General features: G+C 35.6%; 1 protein-coding gene and 1 pseudogene across 1 annotated transcript; one reads left to right on the forward strand and one right to left on the reverse strand.

The window, feature by feature from the left end:
- On the reverse strand, positions 1 to 11,271 carry LOC116129557 (annotated as a pseudogene).
- A 1,709-nt stretch (positions 11,272 to 12,980) lies between these two features.
- LOC116129558 lies at positions 12,981 to 14,625 on the forward strand. The gene is made up of 3 exons (XM_031415275.1): positions 12,981 to 13,942; positions 14,166 to 14,248; positions 14,357 to 14,625. The coding sequence occupies exons 1-3, from the start codon at positions 12,981 to 12,983 to the stop codon at positions 14,623 to 14,625; spliced, it is 1,314 nt and encodes a 437-aa protein (XP_031271135.1).
- The last annotated feature ends 1,469 nt before the right edge of the window (positions 14,626 to 16,094 follow it).

The following is a 16,094-nucleotide window of genomic DNA, read 5'->3' on the forward strand; positions in this document are numbered from 1 at the left end:
CTATTCAAATATCAGCTACAAAAAGAAATAGCATCGTTAATAATTATATCTAATCAGTTTTAAACAATACTAAATCTATTCAATTCTTTTTATAGTACAAGGTAAATCTATTCAATCTTTTATAGTACAAGGGCACTACTAGATTACTGTTCGGTAATTTTAACTGAAAAGAGAATACAAGAAAAAAATCCCATAAAATTACTCCAAACAATCTAACCATATAGCTTAATATGTCACATACACTATTACAACAGTAAACATACCACAAACATTGCCAGTGAGTCTCCAGAAGAATAATCTAAGCGTGCAGTGACTTCCAAGACCTGCCTGGCAAGATCAATTGCTCCACTTTTTTAGATCAAGTGCAGATTGAAAGCTGCCTCACGCGAAGATCACAGTAACCTGATTCCTGATTTTGAGTACGGTCTGGATTCTTAGTTGGATGTTTTGGGATGGGGTAATCCTTTTCCTTATTGTAAGTACCTTTTCATAATATGAAGCTGCCAGAGCACCAGGCCAACTGGTGACATGCTCGAGCAATGTTGTATGAGCTTCCTGAGCAAAGATTATAGAGCAAATCAATTGGCATATCTATTTTATTTTTAGCTACTGAAAGATAGTATAAAACTTCCAAAAATATGATTATGTTCAGTCAGCAACATATAATAATTCATTCCAACAGAATTACAGGGAACAGATGAAAATGCGATAAATCAACAAAAAGGCTCAATTTGTCATAATCAACAGAAACAAATCATCAATTATGCAGACTCCTGACTGAAAGAGTCTACAATTCTATGAAGATATATGGATGTTGTCATATACACGGTAAGAACACACATGCTTAAGTAACTAAAATGATATGTATTTCAAGCCAGGCAGTAAAGTTTTATGTACTTGATTCACCACCTTCAACAAATACAAAATTACCGAATCCTTCAGAACAATAGAAAGAGAATAAGAGAAGGAAAGCAAACCTGGCTGTTGTCACAAAGCTCAAATTCTTGTGGAGAAAGCTAGCCTTGTGCGAGGCATTGATGCTTGTTTTGAAGTCTAAATCCAAGGGCTAAGTTGATTAAGGCCGTCCCTACAGCATAAAGAATATACTATATATATGTTGGAAACATTGGTAATCATCACATGTATGCAACCTCTAGAGGAAGGAAGAACATACCCCACATAGATTAATCAATGGATTCTCAGGCAACAGTTTATAAGCTTCTAAATAATCTCTTGCAGCGTCCTGAGATGGCTAGCGAAGGTAAAGTGATGCCCAGAAATGATAAGCGGTGGTGCCCAATCTTGTATTTGGCTCGCATATAGCGTAAACTTCGAATGCTTATAGTGGCTTTTCCCCAGTCTATGGCATTCAGGAAACCCATCAATAAAGTACAAAAGTAGAGTTAGTTTCAAAATCAGCATGTCCCTAAGTAAATTTTTAAGTTTGCAGGCTAAGTCATGTCCAATTAAAATAAATGCACCAAGGTGTTTGCACTTGTCCAAACATCCCAAACAAACTGCCATGACTGCTCAAATACTCCTAAATGCAAAAACATTTGACTCGGATCACAAGGACAAGTAGACACAGCCATTATGTACGTTGATTAAGCTGATAATAACTTAAAAATGCAACAAGCTTTGCAAGATAGCATACTAAATTATCGTATACCTGGGAGTTACTCGTAATAGCAGTTCCAGGCAGCAAGACTGTAGGGATGCTGCTGAACAAAGTATCTTGCACAGTCAAATCCTGCTTAGGATCAGTGCTGTCATATGCCATTTCGTTGAATCACAGACAAAAAGTAGTCTACATTAACAAAGCCCAAAGGTCCTCCAATCTTTCCTTCAACGAAGATATAATGGAGTAATAAAAACTAAACAATCTTTTTAAATGAGGTGAGAAGGAAAAAAACCTAATCTAAGAAATTACAATAATTTCAGTGACCTCCCCTAAGGAATAGCTAAAATACTGATGCCTCACTAGTGAAAAAAATAATCTAAGAAAGTTACAGTAAAATTTTCCTGTAGTTTCATAAGAGTTATCAAAAAACCTCTCCTACAAGCATGGTTGTCAAACCAGTGGAATTTGCAGTCAGCCAAAACTCAGAGGAGGCCACTGAAATCTTCCTAAAGAATTAACAAATTCTGGAGTTAATGACTTACGAGCTCCAAGTGACCGAAGCTCATCCTTCTTCTTAAAAGGCATTGTGCTGTAGGCCAATCTCAAAGAGAGGTTAATGATTTCGGATGCTTCCTCGTATCTTCGCAGCTGCCAATGCCTTACATAACTATTAACCACAAGTTAATGAGTCAGAAGAATCAAAAGATTGGGAAATTGCTAGCTGTAAAAATGCCATGAAAAGGTGAGGCACTCAGTAAGAAGAAGAGTTAAAAAGTAAATCCTCTCATACATCAAGGAAGGATACGTGCAGAATAAGAACTGAAAACAAAATAAGAAAAAAGAAAGATTAACCACAGGAATTGAAATAAAGGACACAGATATACTACATCTATGATGACACTTGATGCTCTTCATCTTTTAAAGATTAGACAGGGAGTCGCTCTAACAACTTCTTGCTGAAGAAATCCCAGAATCATATAATACCAGTTTGTCAGGTCCAAATGTTGCACAGTTGGAAATTTGTGTACTTAAGGTAAGGCACAACATAATCAATCATAAGTTACCGGAGAATCATCATCTGAATCATCGCTATGCCATTCAACTCCAGCAGCCATTGCCAAAGCTTTCTTTTCTTCCTTCAAATTGCCCTCTTCTGAAGCAACTCTTTCGCTCTAGAAGCTTCAACCTTATTCAAAGCATCACCATGAATCAGCTGACAATCTTCTACCAACGATACAACTGGAAACAGGAAGCGTACACCTCACATTTTAATGGATGAGTGACCACATATTATTTAATTAACAGTGAAGAGTTGACAGTTCACGATAAACTCCGATGTAATAAAAATTGGCAACTAATAAAAAAATCAATTAACCTCTCGCTCTTGACCTTGTTGAGATGTAACAATTGGCTAATCCTCAATGAGTTTCACTATTTGTTTTTAGTAGAAGAAACAATGTCAATATCATTGATTGGAAAGATAATCAGAAGAGTAACAAGTTGCCCACAAAAGTTAGGATCCATTTAAAGGATCCAAAAAAATCTACACGCTGATACAACATTTCTGGATATATATTTTGTACAGTTTTTGCCTCCCTCCAGAGAGGCGATCTGCACCGTAGTGGATATCCAATCCACTTTGTACTCTCTCTTTCCATTTATATACTACTTTGGTTCCTATTATAAAAATGATTTCTGATAAAATAAAATAGTAATAATAATAATAACTGCCCACTAAACCTCAATACAAGAATGCTATAGAAGTTAGTCTTTATGCCAATAACTATGAACCTGAGGGTATTAAGACACATATAACATAGATGATCCCTAAAAAGTTAAAGAGAGAGCCTTGTCTTTGTACGAATATTTTATGATGTATGCTAAAAACCATCTATAAGGTTAGCATATTAAATAAATAATAAAACATTTGTAGTCAAAACCACCAAAATAGCTGAATACAGCCCATTTTAATACAATACACAACATATTAAGATTTACTACTCACAGATCTGATTTAGGAGCTACTGGTCTGATTCCACACAGTATGTTTATCAGTTTGTGGAGTATCGAGTACTTTGGCCCTTTCATGGACAACGCTTGCTGGTAGCCTCTTTTTACCTTACCTAAATTAAGAACCAATTATCAAAATAAAAAAATAAGCTAATGAAAGACAAGATTCTAATAATAATGGTCACAAGATATTCAGAACTATCAAAGAGGTAACCGTAGATTGGATATGCTCAATCAAATGAAAGGCAGCTGAAAGTGAACTTTTGCCTAACTGCCTTTTGCCTTAGAGCTTCTACAAAAGTGATTCATGAACCAAGGGAAAGATTGTAGCAATGAAGTCTTGGGCATTCCTTTAGCTCTATAATGTGGCAAAGCTTCATTATTATTTTTTCAGTAAGCCACCATGGATTAGATTTATCAGAATTTTGATCAACAGAATCTGGATACATGCCACAAGACAACCAATAAGAAAAAAGCTACACATTTTACATGTATATAATTCAATACAAGGGGTTGAAATATATACATATATAAGAAACAAAGTACCTAACAATTTTGGAGGGATAGCAAAGCAATGGCCTCATCTTCTTTACCATCTTCAAGCAAGAGAGAAGCCAACTTACCGCATCAGTGTTATCCTCAAGCATATGCACAGCTGAACAGATAGTCTAATCAGCCAAAGACCAGAGATAACTTACTAGAAGAATTAGGAGATGCAAAGAATTCATTCATTAAATCACAGGTCAATGAACACTCCCAAAACAGCAGCATCCGTATCATATCCAGTATCATCTCAAATCTATTTGCCAAGTATGCAGATAATTCCCTGTCATGAAAGTGTCAAGAACTACAATTCTGAAGATAATGAATATGCAGTAGTTCAATACATCATCTAAAGAATGAATCCACCTAAAACTGTAATGCATGAGAGCATAAAGTACATAAAACTGTTCATTGAACTCCAAGGCACAATTTACATTGTGGTAGCATAGTATTAGTCACCTAAAATCATTTATGTATGTGATTCAGCTGTGGTCTAGGAGAAACTTTCACTAAAAAGAAAAGGAAAATTCCTACATAGATCAAATTCAAGATGCCTGTCAGTATTAGCATATAAAATTATCCTCCCGCGCGTCATAACCAGAATAAAAAGAATAAAACCAATGTCAAACCTGAAACATTAACTTTTTGCACATTAAATAGGCCTTTCTAATGGTATAAATTTAAATGAATTGTTCAATATCTGCATCTCATGTACAAAACTCTTTTACAGCAACCTGGAACTACAATAAATGCAACGAGGGAAAGATTATGAATAATTGAAGGGACCAGCCCTCAGTGTTGAAGATAAGTACATTATGCAACAAAGAACAATACCACCAGGAAGGCTGCTAGCCGGACCAGTTGCATTATTTTAAATAAGACCCCAGATTCTGGATCTCAGGCCTACTAAGAACAGGTAGATGAACATTCTAGATTAGATTTTTCTGAACAAGATAATAACATTTTAACCATATAAAGCATGAAAATGGATAAAAGACATCATCATGAGTTAGTCAAGTGTTGTATGATTCCTTTCACCAACATCAGGCTGATCAAACATCCAATATACTAGTGATGCATATAACATTGACCAATATACTAGTGATGCATATAATACATTGACTATCTATCCCACTTAGTTTAAAAAAGTGGACTGATTTTTAACAAACGACAAGTTTATTGTCATGAATTAGTACTTATTTCATAGAGAGAACATATGTGCAGATGATACACACACATTGATATTATCCATTTGATAACACATTCCCTCCTAAACAAGAATGCTATGATCCTATGAAGATGGTAATGTTTTCTACATTCTGTTAGTTCCAAAGTTGTGCATCTGAGATCTAATTTCATCAGAACTGTTGATTTTCATGAGTACACATCACCTTGTGGAAGTAAATAATCGCTGTCCTTTTTCTTTTAAGCACAAGTAACACTCAGCAATTTTAAGATGTAAATAGCCCTGTTAGACAAAATGCAACAGAAGTCAGCAACCAACTGTTAAATCAATGCATGAGTTTTTGTTTAACACACACCACATTATCAAGGAGAATGAACAGATTCACATAGCAAGAAAACCACAAATGAAACAGGGAACAAAAGAATAATAGGGCTTTGCATGGACAACAGCATTTCAAAGTTAGCAATTAATATTGCTTATAAATTTGGTTTTCTACACAGAGATTATTTTTGATCTCCCTAAGGACCACCACTTCACTTTCTATATCTTCTTTTGTTCTATATACGTTTTGCTTCTCATCGTAAAACAAGAAACAAATATATAGAGTTTCATATTGGTTTTTCTACTACATGATTTTTTACTGTTTAAGTTACAGTAGAGGAAATAAAAATTGTATCACAAGAGTGAAATTGAAAAGAAAATTCAATATGTTCTGTTATTGTTTTCTTCAGGTTTGTTCGTCTCCAGAATGGGTTTAAATGTGGGAAGAGAGGTATTTATTTGTTAAGCATACAATTGAAAAGGTATAGTCATGTGTACAACCCAACCTACTGAAAAATTTGAGCGGCAAAATGACCAAAACATTACTTAATGTATCATTAAATTATCAATCTATGTATCATGCAACACCAAGGCTTCCTAAAGAATAAAAACCATAGAGTAAAACCACATTAACTTACAGCTTCCCTCCAAAGTGTATTACATTAAAAGAGACAATTCAGTACACAACTAGATAACCACATTAACCAACAAGGATAACAAGTGGCCTTCATGTGTTGGGCTCTAGGTCCAATCACTGGATAATGTAGTCTAACATAAAAGTTTAACAATCAAAGCTAAGCAATAAACAGAAAACAGGAGAAATATTACCACATAAGTGCAATTTCTCTTTCTTATTTTCTAGTTGTTAAGAAGGAAATTGAAAGAAAAAAAAAATTCACAGTTTCCCTTACATTGTCACTGCCACCATTTGCCTCCAAGATATGATAATACTTCAATGCAGATTTATATGCTCAAGACGCATAAATGAGTCAGCAACTTCAGTAATCAGATCAGTAAGATCACTGCATTCTCCCGTCGCAAAAGTCCGAAAAGATTCTAGACTCATGTGAGAGAGTATTCAGAAAAAGGTGATGATTAGTTAAAGAGCAATGCCACATATTCCAAGTCTTATCTCAAATTTCTCATCCCAAGTGTGTATACTGATATTAGGCGTTCACATATAGATAATCTTGACGTAGAAGTTGATATGGTAATAACACAAAGATGAAACATCACTTAGAATAGAACTTTAACCAAGTCTGCAGATCTACACATCACTCTAACTCGTGTATTATATCATCTGAGAAAGAAATCCAAAGAGATATTAACAATTGAATGACTAGAAGATTAGTATCACCTGTTTCAGAAATGAACCCAAATATTCCTAAGAAAAAACTTTTGTACTATTACAATAACTCATCACCCACCATAGACCAATAAATATCACTTACACCACCACAGCATTGTGGCTTCCCTCATCAGCCACCACCACCACTATTACCAATATGACTTCGTTTTCAACAACCTATATCTACATCACCACTACTGACAGCTACAATAGCTATTTTTCATTTGATATAAATGCAACAGACCTCAGCGTGCTCCATATTTCCAAGCTGAATGTGCAGATTCCTGCTTTAATTTTTAAATTTAGAGCACTTCTTTCCCTGAAAAATAGACCGTGTGTGCATGCTCAATATGTTGCAGAGCTTTATCATGTGCATTAGAACTCATGAGTATGTCAACCAGCTGATCAATCACACTCAAATCAACTTCAGAAGGATGATCCTTGAGATAGTCCTCCAAAATGCCAACAGATCGTTCAATCTTACCACTTTAATGTACAACTGCAACAGAAGAACAAATTAAATTTCTCAAGACATATGGAACACAAAAAACAATTAGTTCGGTTAGAAATACCCAGTTTTGCCCAAAACTTCTAAAAATACGCTCTTACCAATGAATGCAAACAGAGAAACTAAATAAACCAAAGATTCTATCAAAATACTGTGGTTCCTTACAAGACATCCCTAAGATTAGAACTCTGTTATTGTCCAACATCATGTATAAATCAAGGCTAGGGTTTCATTTGATAGATTTGAGCTGACCGTTCTCTTGTGTGGTTTTTGAATCCTTTATGGGCTTTAGGACGGCTTGCTTTTTTTTTTTTTAATTTATTTATTTTGGTTGGTAAATAGTCTTTTATTTTGTATTTTCATTTTCCTAATACAAATTTTGTTTCCTAGAAAAAAAAAAGACAAAAAAGAGAAATTGACAAATCCATCACCAATTTAGATATGCTCTCAGGTAGCTTTAGAACAAATTAAAATACACTACTGAATCAAAGAAGGCATTTAGTAAACAAGATGAAAGTAAAACCTTTGCCCCTGTTTTGAGAGCTTCAATATCATCAGGACACAGTTTGTTATTTGTTCATATGACTCGGCAGCTCCTCAAAATCTCCAAGCTCAACATAAAATGAGGCAATATAAAATCTTAGACTAATATCTTTAGGATCTGCTTTTATGCTTTATCAAGGCATACCTGGCTAGACCTGTGTTTCCCTTTTCTCTGCATTTTAGTATGAGTCAACAATCTGATTACAATCATAACGTGCTGGATGTACATGTACTTATTAGAATAATGTAATGAACATGAGATACTTACAAAGACCAAACAAGAAGTTCTTTCCACAAAGATGAATCTTTCGGTGAAAGAATTGCAGCAACAACGTAGAAATGACAGGCTTTATTTTTGTCACCGAGAGTGTCATGAATAAGTCCAGCGTATGGTACGAATCAGGCAAATTAGGACCAAAAAATACTTTATTCAACCTATACAGCCTAAAAATGCAAAATTAATCTAAAAAGCAAACACCTTCTTGAAATCATAAAAACAAGAAAAATCACAGAGCTTCATAATGTATCCTGCTCAAAACGACCATGAGCATAGTGAAGAGTAGCTTCACCAAGCATTTTGTAACTTCAGGACTATGTTTATTCTTTGAACCTTTTCTCCTACCTCTTTTCTTATTGAGCTGCAAAAATAAAGATTAACAAATAAATACCTATTTATTTGGAATTATTCGATTAACCTCCTTGAAGGTTCGCTTTACATTTTTGTGAACAGCCTCTCAATTTTCCAGTTGTATTTGAAGCATCTTTTATCCTATGTATTATCAACTACCATCAAATACAAATCACTAGGAACAAGAAATTCAATACAAGACTTGTGATTCATAGAATTATCTCAAAACATCCTTCAACTTTATGATTCAGTCAAACCTCATTTACTTACAAATAAAAAAAAAAAAAATACCTTTCTTGATTTTCTTCGAAAATAACCGAAATTGAAGGTTTCCATGAACTCATCCATACTCATTCCGCCTACATTGTCTTCACTACAATCATCTCATCAAAAAAAAAAAAAAAAAAAAAAAAAAAATCAATCACTTCAAATTATTATGAAAAATCAAAATTTTAACACCTCTGAGTAGTAGTATTAGTCTCATCTTGGCGTTTTCGTTTGCGCTTGCGTTCGGCTAGGCTTCGTACTCGACCGTTCGAATTGCTGGTAAGTTTGGAGACCGGACGAATTATTTTCCGTCAAATCCAACGGATTCATCCGCTGTTGAACCTGAACACATACTCTTCGTCTTCTCCTTCTTCTTCTTCGCCGTCGCGTTTTCATTTTCATTCTCAAAATCTTCGTCGTTCGCTTCTTCCTTTTCTTCAAGTTCGGCTACTTCAATTCGTTCATTCTTTCATTTACTTAAACTACGTCGTTTCGTATATGTAACGTCGGCGGGCCGAGATATCGATCTTTGTACTTCGTTTTTTCACTCGTTTGGCAGGGGAGAAGAAAGAGTGCAGACGTAGCTTGAATTGGGGATTCTGAGGATAGCGACACCCCACGTGATGGGATTCTTTGTAACGTTGTAAAAAAGTCTGTTCACTGGGTGCTCTACGGTCTACATGTATTGCCCTTTTTTTTTTTTTTTTTTTTTTTTTTTTTTTGTTGGCCTAGCCTATAGTAATTCAATAATATTAACCTTTTTCACTTCTTACTAACATACATCATGTAACATTTTTAATTGGCTTAGTCTAGTAGAATCATTGTTAAATAGACAAACTCAAGTCAAGTCTATAATAATTTTAGGAGTCAAGTCTGATATAACGTTATGAAATCAATATTTTAGTTTTAAATATAATATTTTTTTTACCATTCCCATTGGTGTTACCATGTCCATTCTAATATCTAATTCCAATTCCTATTTCCTTTCTCTACTCCCATTCCCATTCCATTTTCTACTCCCATTCCCATTGTCTTTGAATTTTGCAATCAAAGTAAAGAAATGGCTACTTTAATGTAGGACAATAACTCCAAACTCTAACTAAGAACGAAAATATCGTTTTTCCCATTGCCTTTGTCATTGTCATTGGCATTCCCCTTCCATTCTTACTGCCATTCGCTTTCCTCTTCCTACTTCCGTTTACAATACCATTCTTATTCCAATTCCATCACCGTTTCAGTTCCCATTCCCATTCCCATTCCACAACCTTTAATTACATATTCCTATTGCCAATTCCTTTCCTATTTCCATTCCCATTCCAATGTCCATTTATTTGCCCATTTCCATTTCCATTCTCAATATCTTTTGGATTCCCATTCGCTATACCTTTCATATTCCCTGCTCATTGCAATGTCGATTCCCCTTTCCATTCTCAATACCATTTGGAGGTTCCATTTGGTACATATATTAGGAAAAGTTAACTAGATTTCCCAATAAAGTTAACACAAAATTGGTGTTTGGTTCACCTATTTTCAAAATACAATTCTAAATTATTTAATTCCTTTAAACCCCTAAGTTTGTTAATTTAACTAACAACCCCCAAAACAAAATTTAAAAATTGACAAAAACACCCCAATAACCCAAATTTACTAGATTCCGGCCACCACCGTCGAAAGCTGATTGAAATTTGGTGTAATGGTGCACTACCGACTGAATCTGGCCGGTAATGCGTCGATCTAGCCTTTTACGGCCAAAGATCTGGCCATCAATGGCTAGATCTTTAGCTATTGACAGTCGTCAACGACGACCAAGATATGGTCGTAGTTGACGACTAAATGTGGTCAGATCTGGCCGTTGACGGCCAGATCTAGCCACAGATCTAGCCTTTTCGGCCATATGGACGCACTACCGACAAGATCCAACCGGTCATACGCTGATACGGCAACTCCTGCCACCCTCCGGCGGTAGTGGTCGGCTGTCCGTATTTATGAGTGGATTAGGGGTGTTTTTGTTAACTTTGAATATTTTATTATAGGGTTGTTTGTAAATAAATAAATATAGGGGATATTTATGTTAATTTTCAAAATTCTACATCGTAATACTCACCCAATTTAACTTTTTTCAAAAGATTATTCTAAAAACTACCCAATAATGAACAAAATAGAGCCTTTTCTATTCTCATTCCAATTCAAATTCCCATTTCCCTTTCCCAATACCATTCCCATTTCCGTTCTCGATACCATTTGGATTTCCATTCCCAATGCCTTTCGTAGTCCCAGTCCTGATTCCCAATGCCATTCCATTCCTTTTTCAATTCCCGATTTGATTCCTATTCCATTTCCATCCCATTCTCAATACCAAGGTTTTGAAACCGGGACCGGACCGGGCGGTCGAACCAGTCCAACCGCCACCCGCTTGCATTTCCAGTTTAAAGAGAGCAAATAACCGGGATTTACAGTCAAACCATTTCAAACCTCGGTTGGACCGTAGCATTGTAGCAAACCGACGGTCCAACCGATATTAAACAGATTTCCATTCCACACCTCCATCCGGTTTAACACATGAAATTGATGAAATAAGAAAAAAAAAAATTTAAAATTAAAAAGTGCTCACAGCCGCACACACAAAGTCAAAGTGTCAGACCAAACCCTCAAAATTTTTAACAAATTTAATTTTCAATTTGCTTTTGAGTTTTGAGCTATAGATCAGATACAGAGCCGTCTTGCGCTCTTGCCCCTTCTTCAGTTTTTCAGTTTTTCATCTTGGATTGCTACTGCCAGTCTGCCATTCGCGATCTCCTCCACTCTCCAGTCTATCAGTTTTTCATCTTGGTTTGCAGTAACATTCGCGATCTCCTCCACTTTCCAGTCTATCACTTTTTCATCTTGGTTTGCTAGTTGCTACTGCCATTCGCGATCTCCTCTACACTTCAGTCTAGTCCTCCTCTTCGTGATCTCCATTTGCGATCTCAGAACTCAGAAGTTAGATCTCCTTCAAGCTTTCAACTAAGCTTCAGCTATTCAGCCTCACGTCTTCACTCTTCAGTCTTCAAGTCTTCGGTCTGCAATCTGCTCTACTCTGCTTTAGCGCTTCTTCGGTCTTCCTTGCCGTGGTTGGTCTGTTGCCTGCAACTCTTCATTCTTCAACTTCCACTCTTCAATGTGAAATCTTCAATCATCACCATCGCCATTGCTGATCTGGAGGTGCAGCCATCTACGAGCTGCCATTTGCCGTGACCAAGTAACAATCTACAGATTCTTATTTTTCTCTGTCTTCTATGCTTTATGTACAGATTTATGAACCATGTTAGTGGCTTACAGATTTATGAACCTGCATGTTAGTGGCTGGCTTTTTCATTTATGATGTAGATTGTGTAAAATGTAAATTCGCCCCTTGTTTTGGTTTTGAAATTTGAATTGATCCATGAACATGATATTGTATTATTGACTTATTGTAATGTGATGTGAAATTGTGAAATGTGAAATTGTGAAATGTGAAATGTGAAATTGTGAATCAGTGAATCTGTCAATTTCTCCTGGGAAATTAGAAATTGATGGTGAAATTCTGATCTGTGGAAGTTGCTTACTTGCTTGCACCGTGAACTCGTGAAGCATTATTATTACTTTATTAGTTTATTACAGTAAAGAGTAATTGAAAGGGGGAGTTTATTCATGTTGTGATTCACAGGTTTTTGGTTTTGACTTATCAATTTGCTTGGTTCTTCCATTGAGTAGCATGAAATGTTCTTAATTGAAAAACAAATTGATTTAAAGTTATATTTTATAAATTATAACAAACTGATTGTTGGTTGCCACTTGCCAGTGGAGAGAATTTCATCATCTTCGTCTGCACGTAACTCATCAGCCGCGTCCATTTCCTCGCAATCTTTTCAAGGAAAGACCGATATAGCATGGGGACATGTTCTTGAGAGTGTTGATAAAGATGGAAAGAAAATATTATCTTGTCTTCATTGTGGCAAGGTTACTAGAGGTGGTGGTATTTTCAGAATGAAGCAACACCTAGCAGGAGTACAAGGGGATATTCGAAAGTGTCCGAAGGTTCCATTTGATGTTAGATTCAATATGAATGAATCACTGAAAGAAATAGGAGTAAAAAATAAGAAAAAAGAAGATTTTCGGAAGCATGCAACTCCTTTTGGTGCTGCAGTACATGACTTGGAGGGTGATCGGTTAGATGAAGAAAATGAAGAGGTTTTCCCATCACAAATGACCATGAATGAAGGTGGTAGTAGTGGCGGTAAAAAACAATTTACGAGCAGTAAGAGAAAGAAAACTACGGGGGTTAGTAATTATTTTGCTCCACGAACTACTTCTGGGTCTCAGCCTTCAATTAGGAGTGTTTTGGTTGGAAAAGATGCAAAGTGGAGAGCAGACGTGTCAGTTGCACGATTCTTTTATGATGCTTGCATCCCGATGAATGCTTTAAATTCAATTTATTTTCAGCCTATGTTGGATGTTGTAGCTGCAATTGGCCCTGGGTATAAACAACCTACTTATGATTCTATGTGTGTGAATTTGTTGAGAGATGCTAAGAAGGAAGTCCAATTAATTGTTGACAATTATAAGACGATTTGGCAAGAGGTTGGTTGTACATTAATGGCTGATGGTTGGACTGATACTTGCCATAGATCATTGATTAATTTTCTTGTTTACTGTCCTAAAGGTGTTTGCTTTATAAAATCAGTGGATGCTTCAGATGTTGTAAAGGATGCCTTTACATTATTCAAGTTGTTTAAGGAAATGGCTTTATGGGTTGGACCAAACAATATTGTCCATGTTGTCACGGATAATGGAGCAAATTATAAAGCTGCTGGAAGAATGTTGTCGGACAAGTATGAGAATATTACTTGGTCACCCTGTGCAGCCCATTGCTTAAATTTAATTTTGAAAGATATATCTGAGTTGGACCACATAGTGCATCTTGCACAACGTGCTTCTGAAGTAACCAAGTTTGTGTATAATCACACAATTTTGATAGCTTGGTTGAGGGAAAGAGAGGTAATAGCTTATAAACCTTTAACTCATGTTTTCGTCAATTTATTACATAATAAACATTTTGTAATAATTTACTAACATCTATTATGTATTGTATATATCACTTGAACAAGATTGGAGAGAAATCATACGATCGGGTGCAACTCGGTTTGCTACTACTTTTATTGCATTGAGAAGTCTACATGAGCACAAACATGACTTGCAAGCTATGATGACTGATAGGTTTTTTGTGGATTCTCAATATGCTAGAAGTAGTAAAGGCAAGAATGTTGTTCCCATAATTCTAGATAATGAATTTTGGGATAACATGAGTTACATTTCCAAAATTGTGGCTCCTTTGATGCGTTTGTTGTGAATTGTGGACTCAGATGAGAGACCTGCAATAGGATACGTGTATGATGGCATGTACAGAGCCAAAAAAGCGATCAAGAAGTTCTTTAGAAAGAGAAAGACATTGTACAAGCCTTATACCAAAATTATTAAGCAGCGGTGGGATATGCTTTTGCACCGCAACATTCATGCTACTGCTTATTATTTGAATCCGGCTTTTCAGTATGACCGTGCAACTTTCTCTAGGAAACCAGAGGTTATGCGTGGTTTCCTTGATGTTGTCGACAATAAAGCAAGTGCATTTTAGTTGAACAAGACAAGGATAGTGGACGAAAGTAAAATATATCGAGATCGCGAGGAAAGCTTTTCTCGTGAGCTTGCCCTTCAAACTTGCAGAACCACACGACCTGGTATGTGATACTGATTAAATTTCTCAATTTTAAGTCCAATTTCTAAGTTATGAATTTGTTTATTTGATTATTTCATATGGTTAACATTCTTAACTTTAAATTAGATGAATGGTGGAGGACATATGGGTATAGTTCTCCACAGTTACAAGAGTTTGCAATTAAGATTCTGAGCCAAACTTCAACCTCTTCGGGATGTAAGCGAAATTGGAGTGTTTTCGAACGTATCCATACAAAAAGAAGGAATAGATTGGAGCACCAACGGTTGAATGATTTGATTTTTATCCATTATAACTTGCGTTTGAAAAATAGGTATAAAGCATTGGCAGTTTTAATATTTTTATTATCTCGTATTTTTAGTGATATTTTTATTTGGCGTGTCTTTCAGGATGTGTTACAAGAAAAGCAGTTGCGATCCTATCGATTATGAAAGCATTGACAGAACAGAATTTTGGATTGCTGATGATGAACAGGAGGGTGATGACTTCAATTTAGATGAATTGGAGCAAGCACTTTACGAAGAAGGATCTATTCCTATCGGTGTTGATGGCCAACCCTATTATGATTCAGCAGGTGGTTCACAAGGTTGTTTTCTAACTTTTAACCAACTTGGTAACTATTATAATTTATAATATCAAAAAATAATGTACATTATAAATTTTAACTTATGTTTTTAATTTTTGCTAAATTTGTAGTTGATGGTGATGATAATGATGATGACTCGGATGATGATGTGGATAATCAATTTAGGATGGGTTGACCTGTTGAAGAATCTGTTTGGTTTCTCCTTTTTCCCTTCACTTACCGTGAGATACTAATGAATTTGTTTGTGGTTGGGTTGGTGAAATGGATTGATATTGTGTAATTTTATATGTTGGTTGGTGGATTGGTAGGTATTTTGATATTTTGTAATTTTGATGGTTGGCCGTTGGTGGATTCATATTTGATAATTGATATTATTTTGTAATGCCTTTAATGTTGTTTGAAACTTTAGAGTTTACTTTAGACTTGAGGATTGAATTTGTAAACTTTAACTATCAAACTTTGATGGTTTTATTATTGTTGTAGGGTTGGTTTGATGGTTTTTAAACTTTAATTAGATGGAGAAATTATTGTTGTAGGGTTGCTTTTGATGGTTTTTAAACTTTAATTAGATGGAGAATCTGAATTTTTTGCCTTTTTTATGTTTTTGCCTATTTCATCATGCTGATGTCAGTATGACATCATGCTGGACGTCAGCATGCGGTCAGACCGACCGGTCAAACCGTTCGAACCAGGAACCAGCCATTTGGCCGGGTCGGCTCCCGATCCGGTTTTCAGAACTGCTCAATACCATTTTGATTCCCATTTCCATTGGTACTACCATGTC

This window comes from Pistacia vera, unplaced genomic scaffold, assembly GCF_008641045.1.
Source record: "Pistacia vera cultivar Batoury unplaced genomic scaffold, PisVer_v2 Contig212, whole genome shotgun sequence".
NCBI classification, from domain to species: Eukaryota; Viridiplantae; Streptophyta; class Magnoliopsida; order Sapindales; family Anacardiaceae; genus Pistacia; species Pistacia vera.

Excerpts from the sequence above, each read along its gene's own strand:
- LOC116129558 (XM_031415275.1), top strand. The coding sequence starts at position 12,981 with ATGAAGCAACACCTAGCAGGAGTACAAGGGGATATTCGAAAGTGTCCG. Across the intron at positions 13,943-14,165 it reads CGTGCTTCTGAAGTAACCAA|TCTACATGAGCACAAACATG; the intron begins GTTTGTGTATAA and ends TGCATTGAGAAG. Across the intron at positions 14,249-14,356 it reads ATATGCTAGAAGTAGTAAAG|ATGAGAGACCTGCAATAGGA; the intron begins GCAAGAATGTTG and ends TTGTGGACTCAG.